Source organism: Buteo buteo, chromosome 6 (genome assembly GCF_964188355.1).
Source record: "Buteo buteo chromosome 6, bButBut1.hap1.1, whole genome shotgun sequence".
In the NCBI taxonomy this organism is placed as follows: Eukaryota; Metazoa; Chordata; class Aves; order Accipitriformes; family Accipitridae; genus Buteo; species Buteo buteo.
The window spans coordinates 39,598,085-39,617,072 of NC_134176.1; the positions used below are offsets into that span (position 1 = coordinate 39,598,085).

Consider the following 18,988-nt stretch of genomic DNA (forward strand, 5'->3'; position numbering starts at 1 on the left):
GAAGTATTTTAATTTATGAAGGCAGTTGGATGGTCTTGAAGATCAAAACTTTTCTTTAAAGATAAATGTATACAGATTACTTGATTAGAAACACTTTAGAATCAGTTCCTCAATACCTTTTTATAATTAAGTAGATGTAATTTATTTGGGATGGATCGGGGAGTATTTTCTAAGGTACAGGTAGAAAATAAGTACTCACTTCCCATTGTTCCTATTGAAAATATCTTGTAGTCTGTGGAATTCTGCATAATAAAGTTACTCTTTTGACAAACTTCATAGAAATAAAAAATTAACGGCTTTGAACCGTTCTAACTGGAAATTTAGGAGTCTTCATACTGCAGCTGAAGGTAAAATTTTGACCTTTAGAAATGATAGCTCCTTGCCACACTACAGAGTATTCAAATTCTGATGGCTTTGGTTTTGCTGACTAGGATTCAAAAAATATTATCACAGGTAGTAGGTGGATATATCTTGATCTAAAGTCAAAAAGCGTTAGCAACATTCAGAACTAGTTTGAGATGTTTGAAACGAAGTAGTGGTAGTTAGATGGCAAACGAAGTAGTGGTAGTTAGATGGCAAACGAAGTAGTGGTAGTTAGATGGCAAACGAAGTAGTGGTAGTTAGATGGCAAACGAAGTAGTGGTAGTTAGATGGCAAACGAAGTAGTGGTAGTTAGATGGCAAACGAAGTAGTGGTAGTTAGATGGCAAACGAAGTAGTGGTAGTTAGATGGCAAACGAAGTAGTGGTAGTTAGATGGCAAACGAAGTAGTGGTAGTTAGATGGCAAACGAAGTAGTGGTAGTTAGATGGCAAACGAAGTAGTGGTAGTTAGATGGCAAACGAAGTAGTGGTAGTTAGATGGCAAACGAAGTAGTGGTAGTTAGATGGCAAACGAAGTAGTGGTAGTTAGATGGCAAACGAAGTAGTGGTAGTTAGATGGCAAACGAAGTAGTGGTAGTTAGATGGCAAACGAAGTAGTGGTAGTTAGATGGCAAACGAAGTAGTGGTAGTTAGATGGCAAACGAAGTAGTGGTAGCTAGATGGCAAACGAAGTAGTGGTAGCTAGATGGCAAACGAAGTAGTGGTAGCTAGATGGCAAACGAAGTAGTGGTAGTTAGATGGCAAACTGGGAAATGTGGTGAAGAAATGATCAGAGCACCATTTTACTTGGATCCTGAGCCACTTAAGTCTTCCAAGTTTCATCTGTGTAAGCTTATCAGCCTGTTGCTTTCATTGATTCCCATAACTGTGGGAACACCAGCTTGTACACTGAACTGTTAAGTGGTTGTCTCTGAACTTGGTGATGAGATATTTTTGTCTTTTGAAACAAGTTTTCTTGTTTCAAAGGAACTGCATTCATCTTTTCCTCTTTTATGTCAGAATGAAGATGTGTTTTGGATTTGTGTGCCTAAGTATCAATGACTTGGTTTTGTTATTTTTGTAACCTGATCCAAATAGAATATTGTTTGGGTGACTTTAATTTGCTAAGAACTCGTAGCTTTCCCTTTGAGGGGTGGGGGAGAACTTACAAGCATTTCTGTGTAGTGGACAAACATGCTATTGGGCTGTATTTCTTTATTTGTAAAATGAACTTCTGAGTCTGCCATTTGTTCACAACTTGATAAAACTACAGTCCTTAAAGAGAAAACTTCCTTAAGCTTCTTCAGTGTGATGCTATTAAAAATACTTCAGAGAACGCTGTGGGAGAGCTAGGAATGGGAGGGAGAGAAAATTACCAGGGTAACTAAAAATGCGAGGTATGTCCATATGTATTGAATCTTGGGAGCATTGGGATCCTTCATTAGAGTTTGAGTGTGCTGTGTGGAAGCTGTTGCCTCGCACAGTTTAAAAAGTATTTAATTGATGGGACTTCGGAGCTCAGCTGTAGAATCTCCAGCCACACCTTAGGGTTTGCATCCTGAACAGCACTGAATAGTCCTGTCATCTTTTCTATTTTGGATGAGTTGAGGCTTTTCTGGAGAGCCTTTTGATTTAAAAACAACAAAAAAACCCAACAAAACAAAAACCAAAAGCAAAACAAAAAAAAGCCAACTTTGTTTTATTGAGAAGCCATACTTTCCTTGACAGAGAGCTAACTTGCAATTAGAAGTCTATATAAGTAGGGAGGTGAATTGCAAGTATGGCAAAACCCGAGTCTGTTTTGTAGTTTGTGTGTAAACAATTGGAATTAAGTGTTCTGTCTGTTTGCTACCTCTCTATTAATGAGGTTTGTTTTATCCTACCATGGCCATGAAGTGCTTACAGCAACAGTACAAATGCAGTAAATTTTGACAGATTCAAAGACAAGTTAGATGTGAGGGAACTGTAGATGCTTTCTAAATTGAAGTGGTTTATGCTAAAATTTTTCATAGTTTGAGGCCCCTTTCAGACATTTCACGAGTGTAAGAGTTCAGTAAACTTTTTTGAAACAAATATGTCTGTATTATCTCAGCCCAAGAGAATGGGAAGTTGTATCTTGCAAGTAGGATATTCTAATTTCTGTGACTAGAATTTTATTAATTTAAAACTTAGCTTAATTTCCAGGCTCTCAATTCAGTAGTGCAAAAACAGGAAGAATTTAACCCAAGTTTCCTTCTCTCTTAAGGAGTGGTTACCCAGATTTTTCCATAATAATGCATAATTTTGTCCTGACTAGAACCTGAAGCATATTATCTAATACCTTCATGTTTGCTGTTGAATTTTTTTTACTGATGCAGCTAAGAAATAGCCCTGTGTAACTAAGGTTATTTATTAGTTGTGGGGAAGAAGATTCCTAATTTCTTGCGCTGTTTTAAATTTTAAACTTCAGTAACAACTCTTTACTACACTATGCTTTAAAAACCAAAGGATATTTAACTGAAGCTCTTCATTAAAATATTAACTATTGAGTAAAAAACCCTAACAAGTGAACTTTCTACTTGTATTTCCTTACAAATGCCTATAGCAGATGTAATTAAATATTGAGAAAGAGCTGTTACATTACTGAGCTCTGACGCATGCTGTATGTGACTCCTGAACTATGTAGCTGACTACTTTGTCAGAATGGTTGGTCTTAGCACAGCTGCACTATGTGTCTAGTTGGTCTGAGGTGCCCCCTCTGAGGGTAGAAAGCTTTATGAAGATATTTTCAATACATCAGTATTTTTCCTTAGTTTCACTGGTTTTAATCATCCAGTTCAAGTTTAACGTCCTTGTATTCAAACAATTCTAAATTGAACTTTTTTGTCTGCGAGTCTGAAGGGAAGTAGGAGCAGGATCACAGTGTGGTGTGTTGGTTTGGTTTTTTTTTTAATATAGCAAAAAACACTATCAGAAACAGGTTAGGTTCTTGCAGAAAGGGGAAAGATTGGAAGCTCTGATTCTTGTTAGGTATTTCTCCTGGGACTGCTTGTTATACTGTATCAACAGAAGAAGCAAGAGCTGCAAGACATGCGGCTGAGAGGTGTACGCAGTTTTTGCTTCAGATGCTCCTAAGTGGGATTTTTTTGTTTCGTATAAGCAGATCTTAAAATATTGCATGCTTTGCATCATGGCTTAAGCGTTTTGAGCTAGAAGAGATGGAGAAGTTGGCAAGAACACTTCATATAAGATCAAAATTTCAAAATCAGCTTCCTGTGTTCAGAGCTGAACTATATTGAACCTGGCCTTCAGGGGAAATTACAAACCTTATCTCTCTGATCAGACTATTGTGGGAGAAAGGCACTGTAAAAGCATCATATTGTGAGTAAGGTAATTTATCATTTGAGTTATAATCTCCAGCTACTTTTTGTTAACTATATATTTAGGAATAGCTTGATATTGTTCATTCAAAAAGTCTTTTATAACAACTTTAGGAAATTATGGTTAATGGATTTCCAGTAACTCCAGATGGTTTATCTGAGAAATTAGTTTGCAGTCTTCTGTTCTTACACCAGAGCGTTTGCTTCTGGCTTGTAGAATAAATCTCTGCCTGCTATTCCTTTTTTTAGTTTTTCTAGAGGTGGAACTTATGAAGCATCTCTGGCCACTTCTTTCACTCTTTGTGTTTCTTATCAAATAGACATGTGCCTCTCAAAAGAATTTTATTCAGTACATGTGAGGAATCTCTGCTGTGGTTCTTAAATGCTGATAGCGAGTGATTTACTGATTGTTCTACTGGGGGTGGGGGAATGGGGAAGAACTGAAGAAGGTGGTCATTGCAAGTTGTTCACCTGGTTATTCTCCAAAGCAGGGGGCGGGGGGGGGAGGCTTACATTGTGCTTATGTTGTGTTAATGGTGACATCTTGTAAATACAAACTCTTAAAATTTAATTCAGTACTGCAGTTTACTGTATGTATGTCATGTAAAACAGTATGAAGAGGACTGAGTAGCTAATGTCTTGTGTGCTCTGACACATTAATGTGTAATCACATTTTATATTTTGACACTGATGTAAATTTAGATGTCTAAGTAAGTTAATAAATAGAAACTAGTGCCAGTGGGATGAAACACTATGAAATTTTGACCTGCTTTTTACCTTTTCTTTAATAGGTAAGTTCAGTTCTACGCTCTACGAGACAGGGGGCTGCGACATGTCACTTGTGAACTTTGAGCCAGCTGCAAGAAGAGCATCCAACATCTGGTGTGTGTGAAGGCCAGTCAAGAGTGATGATTCTTGTCTTACTGCAACCAAATCTTTGACTTAAATTTTAAAAGGTTATTTAGTATGGACTACAAAAAAAATCAGTATAAAATGCTATCCATATACTTTTACTTTGAAACCTAAGTGATTTTTACTAGAAGATGACACTAACTGCATAAATAATCTTCTCCACTTAAATAATTCTCAGAAAACGAGGACTACTATTAGCTTAAGTAATAAACGTCTAAACTGACAACTTGACAAATATGTTTTTGATTGGCTTATAGAAAGCCTTTCTTAAAGGATTTAACGCAGGTTTGGGGAAAGTAGGTGGCTGCTGACCTTAATGGCTATTGATTTATTTACAAATGAACTTCCAATTGTGAAGCAAATGTAAACTGATAAATTTGTTCTTAAGTTCATAGATGGCATGAAACAATACATGGAAGTGTTAACATGCCTGAGGTTAAAATTTGACTGACAGTTGAAATAGCCAGCTACATACTGGAAAGTTCATCTGCTGTTGGAAAGATGCCCTTTCTTTCTCTGAAGGCACAGGAGGCAGAAGAAAGAAAAACAACCCAAAACCTCCCATGCTCCCCCCTACCCTAATCCACTTCACTACATAGAACTGCTCTGAAGCTATTGCGTCATGCTGAATGCTACAAATTCCCACTGTGTATAGGTGGAATAGTTATTGGAATTATGGAGTAATGAATATAAAAGCTCCCATCTTCAAATCTTTCCTGTGAAAGTGTGCAAGCGCCTTTTGTAGACTTGAACTTTGACAAAAAGTTCTGTATTCCTTGCACAAAGCTGCCAATGCCTGCCTCTACTGCTTGCATGTTCCAGATGCAATGGCTTTGCTGATGGCTGCTGTTGTGAAGTTTTATGTGCTAACGGAAGGAACAAAATGGCCACATCTAAATAATCAGATCTCAGCTTTAGAGACTACTTGAGTTTCAGTGAAGTAAAATTGATAACAAAGAATGTTTTTATCTTAAGGAACTGAAGGAAAGTTGCATAAATTTGATACAAGTCTTACAGCCATGTGATTTACATGGAATACAAACATCCAAAAGCTATCCAAAATTGGGCAAAAAAAGCAATGGTTGGATATGGACTCTCATACAGTAAGAGAAATTTCTCCTCATCTCTAATGAATGGAAATTGCAAAGTAATTTTGCTCTTCTTACCAGAGGTTTAAGTTTATTTAAAGATAAGATTTTTCAAAAGCAATGTAAGATTAACTCAGTATACTCGTGTTAAGTACTATTTTTAGCAGTTTTGGGACCTTGATAAAAACAGTATAGAATTAACAAAAACCCTGTATGTGAATGAATAGTGGACTCTGCACTCCTTTAGAGGTGATGCGTGTTTACACATCAGTAGCTAACAGATTATGAAGCATCTTTGTTTTTCAAGTGGAATAATCACTGTCATGATAATCCTTGTTAGACAACTTAGGGTGTTGAGAAAATTATACCAAGGGTAAAGGTAAAGAGTCTTCTGATTTGCTATAGCTACAGAATTTACCACAATGCGCAAGAATAAGAGGATACTTGTATTTAAAATATGTGATCAAAGGAAAAACTTAAAGAAAGATTTTTAGATAAAATTTTCAAGGAGTCAAAATTAATTTGGGAGACTAGAAAATTTGAGTGGCCTGTTGAAATAAAATGTAGTTTTATAATCTGAAGTCTTTCCCCTGTTCTTATAGTGACACGGACTCTCACGTATCGAGTTCTACCTCAGTTCGCTTTTATCCACATGATCTAGTAAGTTTTTCTTATTTATTTTTAAAGCATGCAAAAAAAACCAGAAGACTTTCCAATTTTATAGCACTGATTAATCATCCTATGTGGTAGTTCTTTGTTCTTAAGAAGGATTTTTGCCTGGGTTTAAATGAAGATAAAGTATTTATTTATTGTTGCAGTGTCTTCATACATACATGCAAACTCATCTTTCTGCATAGCACTTTAAAATTTAGATATAAATGGTTTCTTCTGATCTAAAGCATAGTGATTTTCTAAATCAAGTGGAAATTGGGTTTTCTGAGATACCTTGTAAGGGTTTCCAGAGATGACTGGACAACTTGGACAGAGTTTTCCTTCTGTGCATTACTAAGACTAGCAGGCAGCAGAAAGAATAAATGTCATGTTCTGACCAAGAGAAACTTCAGTAATTTCTCTGAAAGGAATTTAAAAATTTGTTGTTGGAATCTGCTGTACAAAATCTTAATTCATACGCAAGGAGCGACTTGGAAAAAAGGCAGAGGCTTACGCTGTTTCATACTGTAAATAGCTTTAAAACTCCTTAGTTTTGTGATCTCAAACCTTTTATATTGTTGGCAAGTCCAGACATACCTGTACTCTTGATTCTGCTGTGTCATGAAAACAGTGCAAATGGTCATGATTCTTAAGGTCATGATTCTTAATCTAGGAAACCAAAGTAAAGTATATTGAAATACCTAATGACCTAATCAAGAATGAAAATGAAATATGGATTCAGCATCTGGCAGAGGAGCTAGAGACCTCCATTTGCCTGACTGTGCCTTTGATCAAGAGTGTGCTTTTCAAACCTGGTGTCTGCTAGAGGAACTTTCTTTGTTTTCCACCATACCCCTTGTAATACAGCCTCTTTTTCTGTTATGTGCTATTGGTTTGCCAGTGTGGTACTATCGGAGGGAATGATTCTGTTTAAGGCAAACTTGTATTTATAAAAGCTTAGCTCATGTGCATAAATGGAAATTTCCACTAAAATTTATTATTAGTTTGACAAATGTTACATTATGGTGATTCTACCTTTTAAGAAACCAAGTTTTTAAAAAGTCAGAAAAGCAGCTGTTTTGACACAGCTTATCTTAGATATTACACTTCATATTTTTTAAATGCCTTTAGAAAGGGAGTGTTCCTGCTTGTTGTTTTTATTAGTATTTTTCTAGGAAGGAAAAGCTGGCTGAGCATAGTTACAGTAGGCTGATGCTTTAAGGAGTCATGAGAAAATTTCAACAACAAGAAACCAAATGTTAAACTTCATAAAGCCAAACAAAGGAAAAACTATAATTTTGACACTTAAAGGTGACATGAGTATTTAAATTTTACTCTTTGCCTTAAAAGATTGTGAAGATTTTCCATAAATGACATTTTAACGACAATACTGTTTAAGAATAAAGGGCAGCACATTCAGATGTTTCTTGGCCTGTTAATGAAATTTATAAAGTGGGTTAGGTAACCTTCTGAGTGCTCTCCTTAAATGTCCTTTATGGTTGTTAGTATTACTGTGATTTCAAGAGAACTTTAGAGTGGCAAACTACAAAATAAGTGAGAAATATAGTCAGTTATAAGTAGTAATTGACTAGTTAGGGTAGAGCTTTTTTTACTTTGAGTATACTCTGAATGTAGGGAGTTTGAATTTGACCACTGATGCATGCATACGTTGCTTTGTCATGCAAAAACAACCATTCGGCATGGGTGTGCATGCAGATTAGCTGACTATATGAAATGTGTTGTAATTTATTTAAATTCAGAATTGGATTATTCTTGTAGTATACATTATTCTTGTTCACATATCAGTTTACTTGTCTTCAAATTTGAAGTTTTCAGAGTAAATGGGATAATGTGCTTGGAAGACATACTCATACTTCATTTGAAATAAGGTATATGCTAAAATGCCGAACAGTTTTGTTGTATGCAAATTATTATTGCTGCTGGTGCTATTCATTTTCCATTATAAGGATAGGAAAAGTAAGTAGAAGCCCAAGAAGCAAGTTTAACACATAACTTCTCAAAACTGAAACTAAATAATTCTAGTAGTTTATTCCAAAGCAGTTTTCAGTAGAATACAGTGATATAATAAAAATGAGCTTTTGTTAATACTGACTTTCTCTTAGCTTTCTCTTCCTCAGATCAGGTTGAACAGGCTGCTAACCATGGATACAGATCTGCTGGAGCAGCAGGATATTGACCTGAGCCCTGACCTTCAGGACCACATGCAACCTCAAGAGGAAGCAGCTCAAAAAGTCAAGCAGTACTATCGCTTTTGGATCCTTCCTAAGCTTTGGATTAGCATCAATTTTGATAGATTAACTCTTCTGGCTTTATTTGATAGGTGAGATCCTTGTATGTTACTAGACCTCAAAGTAAAGATTAAAAAATGGTAACTAAACTGTGAATAATACAGATAAAGCTATCCTTAGAGAATTGTACTTACTGTACTCTGACAGATGAAAGAATAATACAAAATGCAGTATTTCTAAAGTAATGAAGGCTACTCTCCCTTTTTCTCCACCAATGCTAGAAAGGAAAAAAAAACCAACCAAAAAAAACAACCCCAACCCTCACTTTGCATGAGTGGGTTGATAATATATTTGAGTAGTCAACAATAGAGATTTGTTGCTAATCTTTAAAGCTAGAAAATAATCTTCTTCAAAAAAAGAATTGAAAGGGTCTGGAACCTGGCATACACTTACATTATTTCAGGAAGTAGAGAAAATTTACTTTCTGTTTCAAAGCATTTTTCCAAAGGGTCATCTAATACCGTAACCTGTTGTCCCTGCTGCATTTACTTAGTGGAATAAAATGAAGGTGACACCCACCACCCCTAGTTACCAGCTTTTGGAATATATAGAGTATTTAAATTTTGGTAATGAACTTCCTTGAGATAAACAATATAGTAGTGATTCTGTCTAGGCAGAAATACTGTTAATTGTGTTCCTCAGCACTACCTATATCACATAGAATTCTCTTTATTCCACTTGGCCTATCTTAGCCAAGTGAGAGTGTTTTTAGTTTCTTCATTACAAAATGATGAATGACAGATTATATATGGGTAAGCTATCATGCATATATTTTTCACAGGCTTGTAATCATCCTTTGTGGGCATTGAATATAGATTTGTTACAGACCATGCTTCTGGTTAAGCATTTGAATTATTTCTCAAGTTATCTGCTGAAGTTATCTTCTGCTGTTTAAAGTTCAATTCTGTAAGATACTAATTGCTTTCAGCTATCATTGAAAACCTGGTAGCTCCTAGCTTTGCTAAAAGACAGTGTGCTAGTATAGTCTATGGAAGTTTAAATCTTTTCTTAACTACTTTGTTACCAGCAGCATAACTCTTGTTAACTTCTGACCCTAACTGTTCCCTTGCAGCTTTTTCTAGACATAGTTAGCTTTTAATTTTTTTTTTCCTTCCCTGTCTCTCCAATACAGGAATCGTGAGATCCTTGAAAACGTGTTAGCTGTCATCCTAGCTATTCTAGTTGCATTTCTGGGCTCTGTACTTCTTATAGAGGGCTTTTTCAAGGATATTTGGGTCTTCCAGTTCTGCCTGGTAATAGCCAGTTGTCAGTACTCACTATTGAAGGTATTTTAATTTCTATCTTAACTTTTTATAAACAATAGAAATAACTTTGGTTGGGTGTTGCAGGTTAGAGCTGTAAGTCAAAAAATGCATGTTTATTGTTTCAGAAGAAATGAGTAAACTTCAGCTTCATGGAAAGTTGAATAGATGGACATGCAAGGTCACTTCACTAGAATGGTTCTGCATATGTTTGTTAAACAACTCTTTATTTGTTGTTCTCATGCACTTTTTGTTTTCCCAAAGAGGAGCACATTCTGACTGGTTGAAAACAGCCTACAAACTAAACTTGAAGCTTTTATGTTTTGTGGTGGGGTTTTTTTTGTGCATACACCTCAATGCATTCATATTAAACAATTATATCTAAGCATATTTTTAGTCAGAATCTTAGTTTTTATTAGACAATTGTTAACAGTATCTTTGCAATTTAAGAATTACTTTATTTCCTTATAATTAGACTATTAGGGTAGAAATCAGATTTAAAATTAAAGCGTGTAACACATTTTGTGTTTAACAAAAAAGGTAGAAGTTCTAAAAATGACGTGTTTTTAAAAACTTTGGCTATAGACATATACTCTTTGAACAGATTTTATGGTTTAATACACTGTGCTATTTAAAGGCTGTAGAGTGGCATTGTAAAGTTAATTGTAGATATTATTAAAAGAACTTTAATCAAGAAAGTGTGGGTGAGGGGAGGTAAACTTATCCGTAGATTGGGTAACTTTCCTCTATCCATTTTGGTTTCAGAGCGTTCAGCCAGATTCTTCTTCCCCTCGACATGTAAGTCATGGGCACGTGCCACTGTACTAACCCTGCAGATGTAGAACTTCCACAGAGAATTGATCTTTTTGGTTTGATCTTTTCAGCATTTCTCTTATGTACCTCCTCATAAGGCACGAGAGGCTTATGTTGTCTTAGTGTGTGAGGAGGGAACTGATACTATTATATTATCCCCCCCCATATGCTTTGTTTGTATTTAGCAAATCATGTCCTCCCTGTTTTAAGCCTAGCTTTTGCTATAGAGCCATATCACAATAAGTTTTTTAATGAATCTTTAGTATTCAAGCAATTATACTGAGAAGTGTTCTTAATGTTGTGATTTGCTATGCTGGTATGAACTGACGCAGCTTTGAGGTTCTATTCTGGTCTTGTAGATCATTCAGTTGATCTAGTGTGCACACAGCCTTATTTTTTCACTCTAAGCTGAGTATGCAATGCTGTAGTGAGCATTAACATTTAAGTATGGAAATGTTAATGTGCTAGTGTTGCACAATATATTTATATTCTGTTGTGCATCTGCTAGATTGCCAAGACAAAATATTTTTATGTCCTAAATAAGATATGAAAAAGCATTATTCCTCTGTAGCAAGTAATTAATATTATTTTAGGTAATAAGTTGTATGTTTTAATGAACACACAAATACAGATGATTATTTTTTTCCCAGCAGGAGCAGTATCTGAGTAATAAACATTAATTGCTTTTTCTTCAAAATTAATATATTCTGTCTTGCTTATGAAGCCCAGGCGGAGTTTCTCTGGCATTTAGTATTACAAGAAAAATACATTAAAAGTTAGAGGAGAATAAGGGTAAATATAGGTTAGTCTAACTTAATCTGTTGTGTTCTCATTATACCAAACCCACAAGAAAAAGACTTGTATCACTGCAAGGCAATGCATTAAGGATTTTATGAACAAAACTTAAGGATGTACTGTGGTGACAGTACATTAATTGATTAACAGTGATTAATTTTGATTCTGAAATTATCTGTAACAGAAGAGTAACCATTACTTTTTCTGCTAATAATGAAACATGTTCTTTTTTTTTTTTAACAGGGTCATAATCGTATCATAGCCTATAGTAGGCCTGTATATTTCTGTTTATGTTGTGGTCTTATTTGGCTGTTGGATTATGGCAGCAGAAACATATCTACAACAAGATTCAGGCTGTATGGAATGGCTTTCACCAACCCATTGCTGCTGCTTTCAGCCAGGGACTTAGTTATAGGTGAGTGGCTTTTTCATGGGTTTGAATTGTTTGATTCACCACAGTGAAGCAAATGTTGGGGTTTTTTTTCCACTCTGCATCTTGTTATGACACTGTTGCATCATCACCTTCTAAATGCAGCTCATTTAGTTTCCTTTGGAAAGAGTAGTTTTAGTTTTGCTGAAGTTCATGGGAAAATTCCCCCCTTCTATAGCTTTGCTGTAACAAACTGCAGAAATGTCAGCTAATATGGTGGCACAGAAAAAAAAATAATTAGCTTTTTAATTATCTAGTATCAGTCCTCATCCCTGAACCTTCTGTTAGTTCTTCTTAACTTGGACCTGGATATGCTACCCTGTGCTTGGACCTAGCTGCTCAGTAGTTAAAGAAATGTTTTGATTTGGACTCTTTCATAGTCTCTAGAGGGGCTTGTGGCAAATGAGCAGGAGTTGTTTTAAATCATGTTATTTGTGTTTAGCAATTAGGTAGAACAATCCAGACAGACACAATTTTTAAAAACATTACAGACAGATTAAATCTTATTTAATGTGTGTCTTCTCAGAACAGGCCTATCAGCAGTACCAAAAATATAATTTTGGGCTGTACAAGGTACTTTGATTGTATTCTGAGCAGCACAGTGCATTCACAATACTGCTGGCATTTAACACCCCAACCCCCCAAAAAACCCAACGCAAAAAACCCCCAAACCTTTCCCCTGTTTACTTACAAAAGCTATTGAAAAATAGTAACAGCTACATAATCTCAGGCAGAGCACATAGAAAGGCAAGAGAACATAAACATTTGAAAATTATCTTATCATGGTAACTTTGTGCATATCCTTTAATGGAGCAAAGTTATTTGGGTGATCCTCTCTGGATCACCTCTTTGGAGGGGGAAGAAAATCTGTAAGAATTAATCTAAATTGAACACACGTGCTCTTCAGATGTACCAAAATATCTGTGCATGGAAGACTACAGCAGTTAAATGTTATGACAGCATGCCTCCAGTTCTTGGACAGTCTTCTGTCCAAGAAAAGATTAAAACTTGGTCTTGGTTTTGATTCTTCTTTTTTTCTTTTTTTAAAAACTTTTATTTTTGACTTTTAATTCATTAATAAGAATTACTGGCTTCAGCATTTTGGGTATTGGTTTTTATTACTTGATTTTTAGGAACATCCTGAATTTCATACATCATACTGTTTTCCCCCTTTGACTTTCCGCTAGTAAATCTGTATTTAAATGTAAATGTCCAGTGGGAAAAGGTCTAAGCCACTTATTTATGAACAGAATATTGTCCAGGCATTTCCAAAAGTGCTTTTCTACAGATTCCATGGATCTAGTCATGCACTGGCATATTTCATTCTATATCTGTGATGGAAAAAGAAGTTAAGACAACAGATATTTTTGACTCATTCAAGATAGAACTAGCTTCATTTCCCCTTGTTTATGCTTTGTCACTTTTGGAAGTTTTTTCTTCCCTTTCCTATCACCTTGAATTGTTGCCATAATGTATATCCATATACCCATAAGGTAATATGTGAATGTGTATGTAGGTGGTGTGTTGTATTGTGAAAGTGACCTACTTTTAAAAAGTACTTAAGAGTCTTTTCCAGTTTTAAAAAGACATGCTGGCATCTTCACCAGGCCCTGTCTGTTTTGGGATTAGCTTTTGAAATTTCTTAGTTCAAGAGTCCTGAATGCTTTTAGACACTTGAAGTTTTACTGTTCTTCTCGGGTATCTTGCACCAGCTTATGTGGTTTATATTTCTTAGCAGTTCTACCAATAACATTCATGTTGTCAGAACAGCTCTCACTTTTTTAAAAAAAACCTCAACCAATCCCCCCCCCAAAAAAAAAAAAAAACAAACAAAAAACAAACCCAAAAAACCCCAAACCTGCCCCACACGCACACCCTTGCCTTTGGAGCAACTCTTAATGTTGCCGAAGCACTGTTTCGAAAACCTTTTGTGTATTGCAAAGCAAGCTGAATTCTAGCAAACATACTTTGTTAGCATAAAGTAAAAATCTCAGCTGCCTTTTTTTCCCATTCCCAGGCATAGCTACTAGAACAACACAGGTGCAGGGCAAGGCAAACTTTGTGTTTAGATAACATAATTTCTGTGACCTTGCCAACAGACAAGTAAGGACTGGTATAACTTATTTATTGTGTCCCACATATTGGACTTGATCAATTGGTCTAAAACTATTCCACATTTATAGCAATTATTTTCTGTTTTCACCTAGGTGGTCCCCATTAGAGAGCAATTCTTTTACGGACTTTAAAAGCCATCAGAAATGTTGGCTTTTTGTTGGAATACTCTTTATAAATTATGTATTCCCAGATCTGTTTTGTAATTTTGTTTTCAATGGACCCAAGACAGTTCAACTTACAGGCCTTTCATGAATCAACTTTTTTAACCTGTCAGTGAGAGAACACTTTATTGTTTGCCTCCTATGTAGACTTCCTTGAGTAATAATTTGAGTTGGTTTGACTTGAGAATTCTGGGAAATATTTTCTTTAGGTCCTAAGTATCTGGTCCTTAGTCTTATATGTCCTAACTTGTATCAGTAAAAAGATGCAGATCTCAATGTTTTTCCCAAGCCCTGAACCTACATGGTTTTTAAACAACATTTAGTTATTTAACTTCACCAATGAGTAGCAAAAAAAAAAATAAAATAATCAGATTCTCAGTGCCTGTCTCACTGTAGATATTTCTAATGTGATCTCCTTTAGTATCCTGTGAAGTTAGAAACTTAAAGTTGAGACTTGTGATTCTTTACAGGATACTTCAATATTGTCTTATTTTGGTCTTCTGATATGCTGCTGCTTGTGAATTACATCTGAACTACTTGACAGTTGTGTAGAAGATTATTTCTGCATCTTTTATTCCTTCAGATGGGAAGTACATGATATGTATGGGTTGGGACACACCATCCTCTGTATTAAAATTAAGTGGCATTCATATATCGTTGCATTCTTAAGTCCTGTAACTTGCAGAGGTTTTAATAGTTCATATGGCTACCAATTTGTGTTAAAAAAAAAGTCATTTAGGATCAGAACTTTTCAGAAGTGGTGCAGGAAAATGAGTGAAATTGTGAGATGTTATTAGTGGCAAAAAAAACAGGAGGTGAAATGCTTGGCCTCTCTTACGTCAGTGTGGCTGGTGTTAGCTTGTTCTTGTAACTCCAGACAGGCAGTTAGGCTCAGATATGCCTCATTCACAATGAGTGAAAACTTAGAAATCTTCTAATCTGTAAACACTCTTCGCTGATCTTTGCTAAATAAAAATGGGAAGCCTGAATTTGCCTCTGTCCATTTCTACAGTGATTAAAATGGAAGTGCAAGAAATCTTCTGACTATTGGTCTATGTAACCTCTATATTCAGTCTGTTCTGAGTCACTGAAGTAGAGATTTACATAATGGATGTTTTCCTTGGAAATAAGAGTAGAAATACTTCAGTGATGTTGAGTTCAATGGTGTGTGTGATACTCTGGAACTTAAACTGTACCATGCTATGTTTTTCATATTCACCACTTTTTCAACTATTTTTTTCCTCCGTAGTGTTTACGCTATGTTTCCCTATAGTATTCTTCATTGGTCTCCTGCCTCAGGTGAATACATTTGTGATGTATCTCTGTGAACAGCTGGATATTCATGTCTTTGGTGGCAATGGTGAGTGTTTTTTATGTCAGTGGCAAAAGCATTAGATTAGGAGCAGCCATCAGATTAGTAGGCTAGTTAAAAATTTAGTGATTAAACTATTTGTATTCCTACCCTCTAAACATAGAATACTAATTGTATTTTTAAAAAGGCGCAAGGTCTTCTGATTGATTATTGAGAAATAAAATTACTGTCCTAGTAAGTCTGTCAAAAAGTATACTTTCTTCCTTGACTAGTTTCTGTTGCAGTTGTTAACCATTCCCATGGTAATGCTGTTCAATAAATAAGGTAAATAAAGCCACATAAAATGCTCTTTTCAAAAAACTTTTATAGGGGAAAATACAAGTAGTTGCTGTGGGTTGGATTTCTTTTTTTTTATATCAGAGGGGTGTGGCAGCTAGGGGGCTGATATCTTTCTTGAACAATCTGAAGTATTTTGTATTCTAACCTAATTAGATAGCGCTGTTTAATTTTTCTTTCTTTTCTGTGATATTCAGCTACCACAAGCCTGCTTGCAGCACTTTACAGTTTTATCTGTAGTATTGTGGCAGTAGCATTGTTGTATGGACTGTGCTATGGTGCCCTGAAGGTGAGCAAAATTTTAGACACAGCATACATTAATATTTTGGGGTTTGTTCTCTGCTTCCTTGTATCTTAGATAATTAAATATGCAGAAAATGAATTAGAAATATTAGTGTGATTTGATAAGGTTTTATACTTGCTCAACTGTGATGTCAATAAAGGAGATGCAATGCAGGAACAAAGCAGATATTTTGCTTTTAAAAGGTGTATGATTTGTGCCTGCACTAACAGGCTATTTTTTTTCGCCAAAACTACATGGCATTTACCATCAGTTCTGTTCTACATGGGTTCTTGAAAAAAAATTATGTGTGGCTTGTTTCTAGGACAGTCTTCATGTATTGGTTTGTTAACCTCTCAAAATGGCTCACATGAGCATTCTTTGCAGTGCTGCAAACCAGAAATAGTCTTTTCAAATTAATCTTTATTTGAAAAGAAACCAGGAAATAGTTTATAGTGTCAAAGTGAAGATGTGTGCCTATCTAAAAGGTAGAGTTAGCTGGCAAAGGGGGGAAAAAAAGAAACCAACCCCAAAACCAACAGCTTTTCCTTGCTTGAAATGCCATTCTGTTTGAAAACAGTGTGGTGGTGGTGGTGCTGTTTGATGGTTTCAGGTGTCTGCCAATAATCAAATGCTCTCAGTTCACAATTAATTGTAGCATGAGTGCCTTCCAACTCTGAGTTGACTGGCTTTTTTCAGCCATTTTTTCTGTGTAAAATGTTGCTAGAGGAAATACTCCCATGATGCTATGGCCCACAGAACATCATTAGCTTTCTGTGAATTTGTAGATTTGTCTCATGAGCCTTTTGTAAAAATATCTGTTCAAGATAAACAAGCTTTAGCAAAGATCACTGTCTCATCTTTGCAGATCCAGTACAGATCATGAAAACAAAAACAAAGCCACTGGTTTAATCTGAATCCAGCACATTAGAAAAAAATAAATCTGAGTAAAAATGTATGTAACTTTCAAAAATAAAAAGTGACTAAGTGCAACTCTAAGAACCTGTGGCCTCAAGGAATGCAGGAAATTCTTCATAAGGGTTATGAAAACTGATGACTGTTTAATAATTAAGAATGTGTAGGCTTAAGGGATGTACACTATGTTAGTTTCTGATCAGTAGTTAGACATTGCACAAAAATCTTGTTCAATATTTACCTCAAAGTCCTGTTTCATTTTTGTGGAATAGTAGTTAACTTTTCAATTCTCTTACTATGATGTACATAATTCTTGTCTGTCAGATAAGTGTTACACTGTCTCCTTTATTAACATTTCATTTCTGTCTCCAGGATTCTTGGGATGGGCAGCATATTCCAGTTCTCTTCTCCATATTTTGTGGTTTGTTAGTGGCAATATCGTATCATCTCAGCAGACAAAGTAGTGACCCTTCTGTACTTTTGTAAGTGACTCAGTTTGTGTCCCTACCCCAAGGAAGAAGCAAGTTGCAAGGGAATATTATAAATGTTAGATATTAGTACCATTTGAACTGGTAGTCACTAGCGTTATCAAAAATAGTGTGATGTTGGTTCAGTAGTTAAAGAGAAATTATCAGATTTTGCACCCAGTTGCTCCTCAAACAACAACCTTTCTTTGTGACTTCTGGCAAATCACTTACATGCCAAAATCTGATTTAACTGCTTGCTGATGTTCTCCAGAATGCCAGTCAGGTGCCATCTTTCAGCTGGTGCATTTGCTGAACAATCTGTACCCATTCAGTATTTAAAGAGGTGCTCAAAGCACTAGTTTAAACTGAAGCTTGCATGGATTTTTTAACTGTTTTTCTCACTTAATTTGTTATTGTGGTCTTATCTTGAATGTACGCTCAAAGCACTTATTCAAATAATTTCATCTTGGATGCAAAACAATAAGGATCTGTTTTGGTGATGAGCATTCCCATCTAGCATGGGGAAACATGTATTCACATTGCTATTCTGAGTTGAGTATTGGTCTGATGAGGGTATTTCTGATTCAGTTAATAATTATGTGTGTAAAACAAGATAGTTCCAGTAGGAGAAACACCTCCCACAGAATAGCCAATAGAGGCTTAGTCACATAACTGGATTAGGCAGAGCTTGAACTTGGATTTAAATTTAGCCATAATGTTGGATGAATTTGATAAGCAGTAGTCAGGGGTAAATAGTGAGGGGCCTCTTCTGTGAACAGGGAGATTAATGATTCGTGAGTGTTCACACAGAAGGAAAATTCTTACCGTTGGGTTGACAACTAAACCTTGTCCTGTTACTCTTAGTTCAGATGACTTTACTCAGTTGGTATGAGGTCCTTGTCCCTAGATCCCTGTTCTTTTGTTCTTTCCAAGTGCTATAGCCTGGATGCTTATGTTTGACCTGCAGGTTCAACTATTTAGCCAGATATGGCACAATTAAGCATTTGCAATACATTGCAGTATGTAATTGCAAGTACATCTCTGAAGATGTAGGGCTCATTCTATAGTTAGCTTCCTGTCCATAAAAAGAAATAATACATATTTCTGTACCACATAGCGTATTGTAAGAAAAATCACATTGAGGGGTTGTGAGATGCTTAGGTATGGCTAGCAGTGCTGCATGTGGTCTTCTAAAAGCTTATATATCTAAGTTGTTCAGGCTTTAGTACCAGCAAGGTCTGCTAAGAATTTAGTAGTTTGGTCAGCGTAGCTAGTTCATGAATTAATTGGGGTAGTATAGATTTTTTTTGTTCTTGTTGTTGCTGTTGAAGTTTGAATTAAACCAAGGAATTATTGGTTTTCTAATTGGTGTTGACAAATAGGCCACTTCTAAATTTTGCACCAAGTTACATTTCTGTTCAGT

General features: G+C 35.7%; 1 protein-coding gene across 11 annotated transcripts in view; it reads left to right on the forward strand.

Moving 5' to 3' along the window:
- The window catches only part of PCNX1 (pecanex 1), a 95,199-nt gene that overhangs the window by 42,181 nt on the left and 34,030 nt on the right, over positions 1 to 18,988 (forward strand). For 8 of the 11 annotated variants that reach the window (XR_012650775.1, XM_075030539.1, XM_075030540.1 and 5 more), the window contains 9 exons: positions 4,511 to 4,601; positions 6,322 to 6,379; positions 8,494 to 8,711; positions 9,812 to 9,965; positions 10,707 to 10,739; positions 11,793 to 11,964; positions 15,505 to 15,615; positions 16,101 to 16,192; positions 17,471 to 17,580. Coding sequence is in view for 10 of the 11 variants with exons in the window: in XM_075030539.1 (XP_074886640.1) it covers positions 4,511 to 4,601; positions 6,322 to 6,379; positions 8,494 to 8,711; positions 9,812 to 9,965; positions 10,707 to 10,739; positions 11,793 to 11,964; positions 15,505 to 15,615; positions 16,101 to 16,192; positions 17,471 to 17,580 (1,039 nt within the window). In the remaining variant the exon portion in view is untranslated. The remainder of the gene's footprint in view (positions 1 to 4,510; positions 4,602 to 6,321; positions 6,380 to 8,493; positions 8,712 to 9,811; positions 9,966 to 10,706; positions 10,740 to 11,792; positions 11,965 to 15,504; positions 15,616 to 16,100; positions 16,193 to 17,470; positions 17,581 to 18,988) is intronic. The other 3 variants (XM_075030542.1, XM_075030548.1, XM_075030546.1) reach the window with 2 other exon arrangements.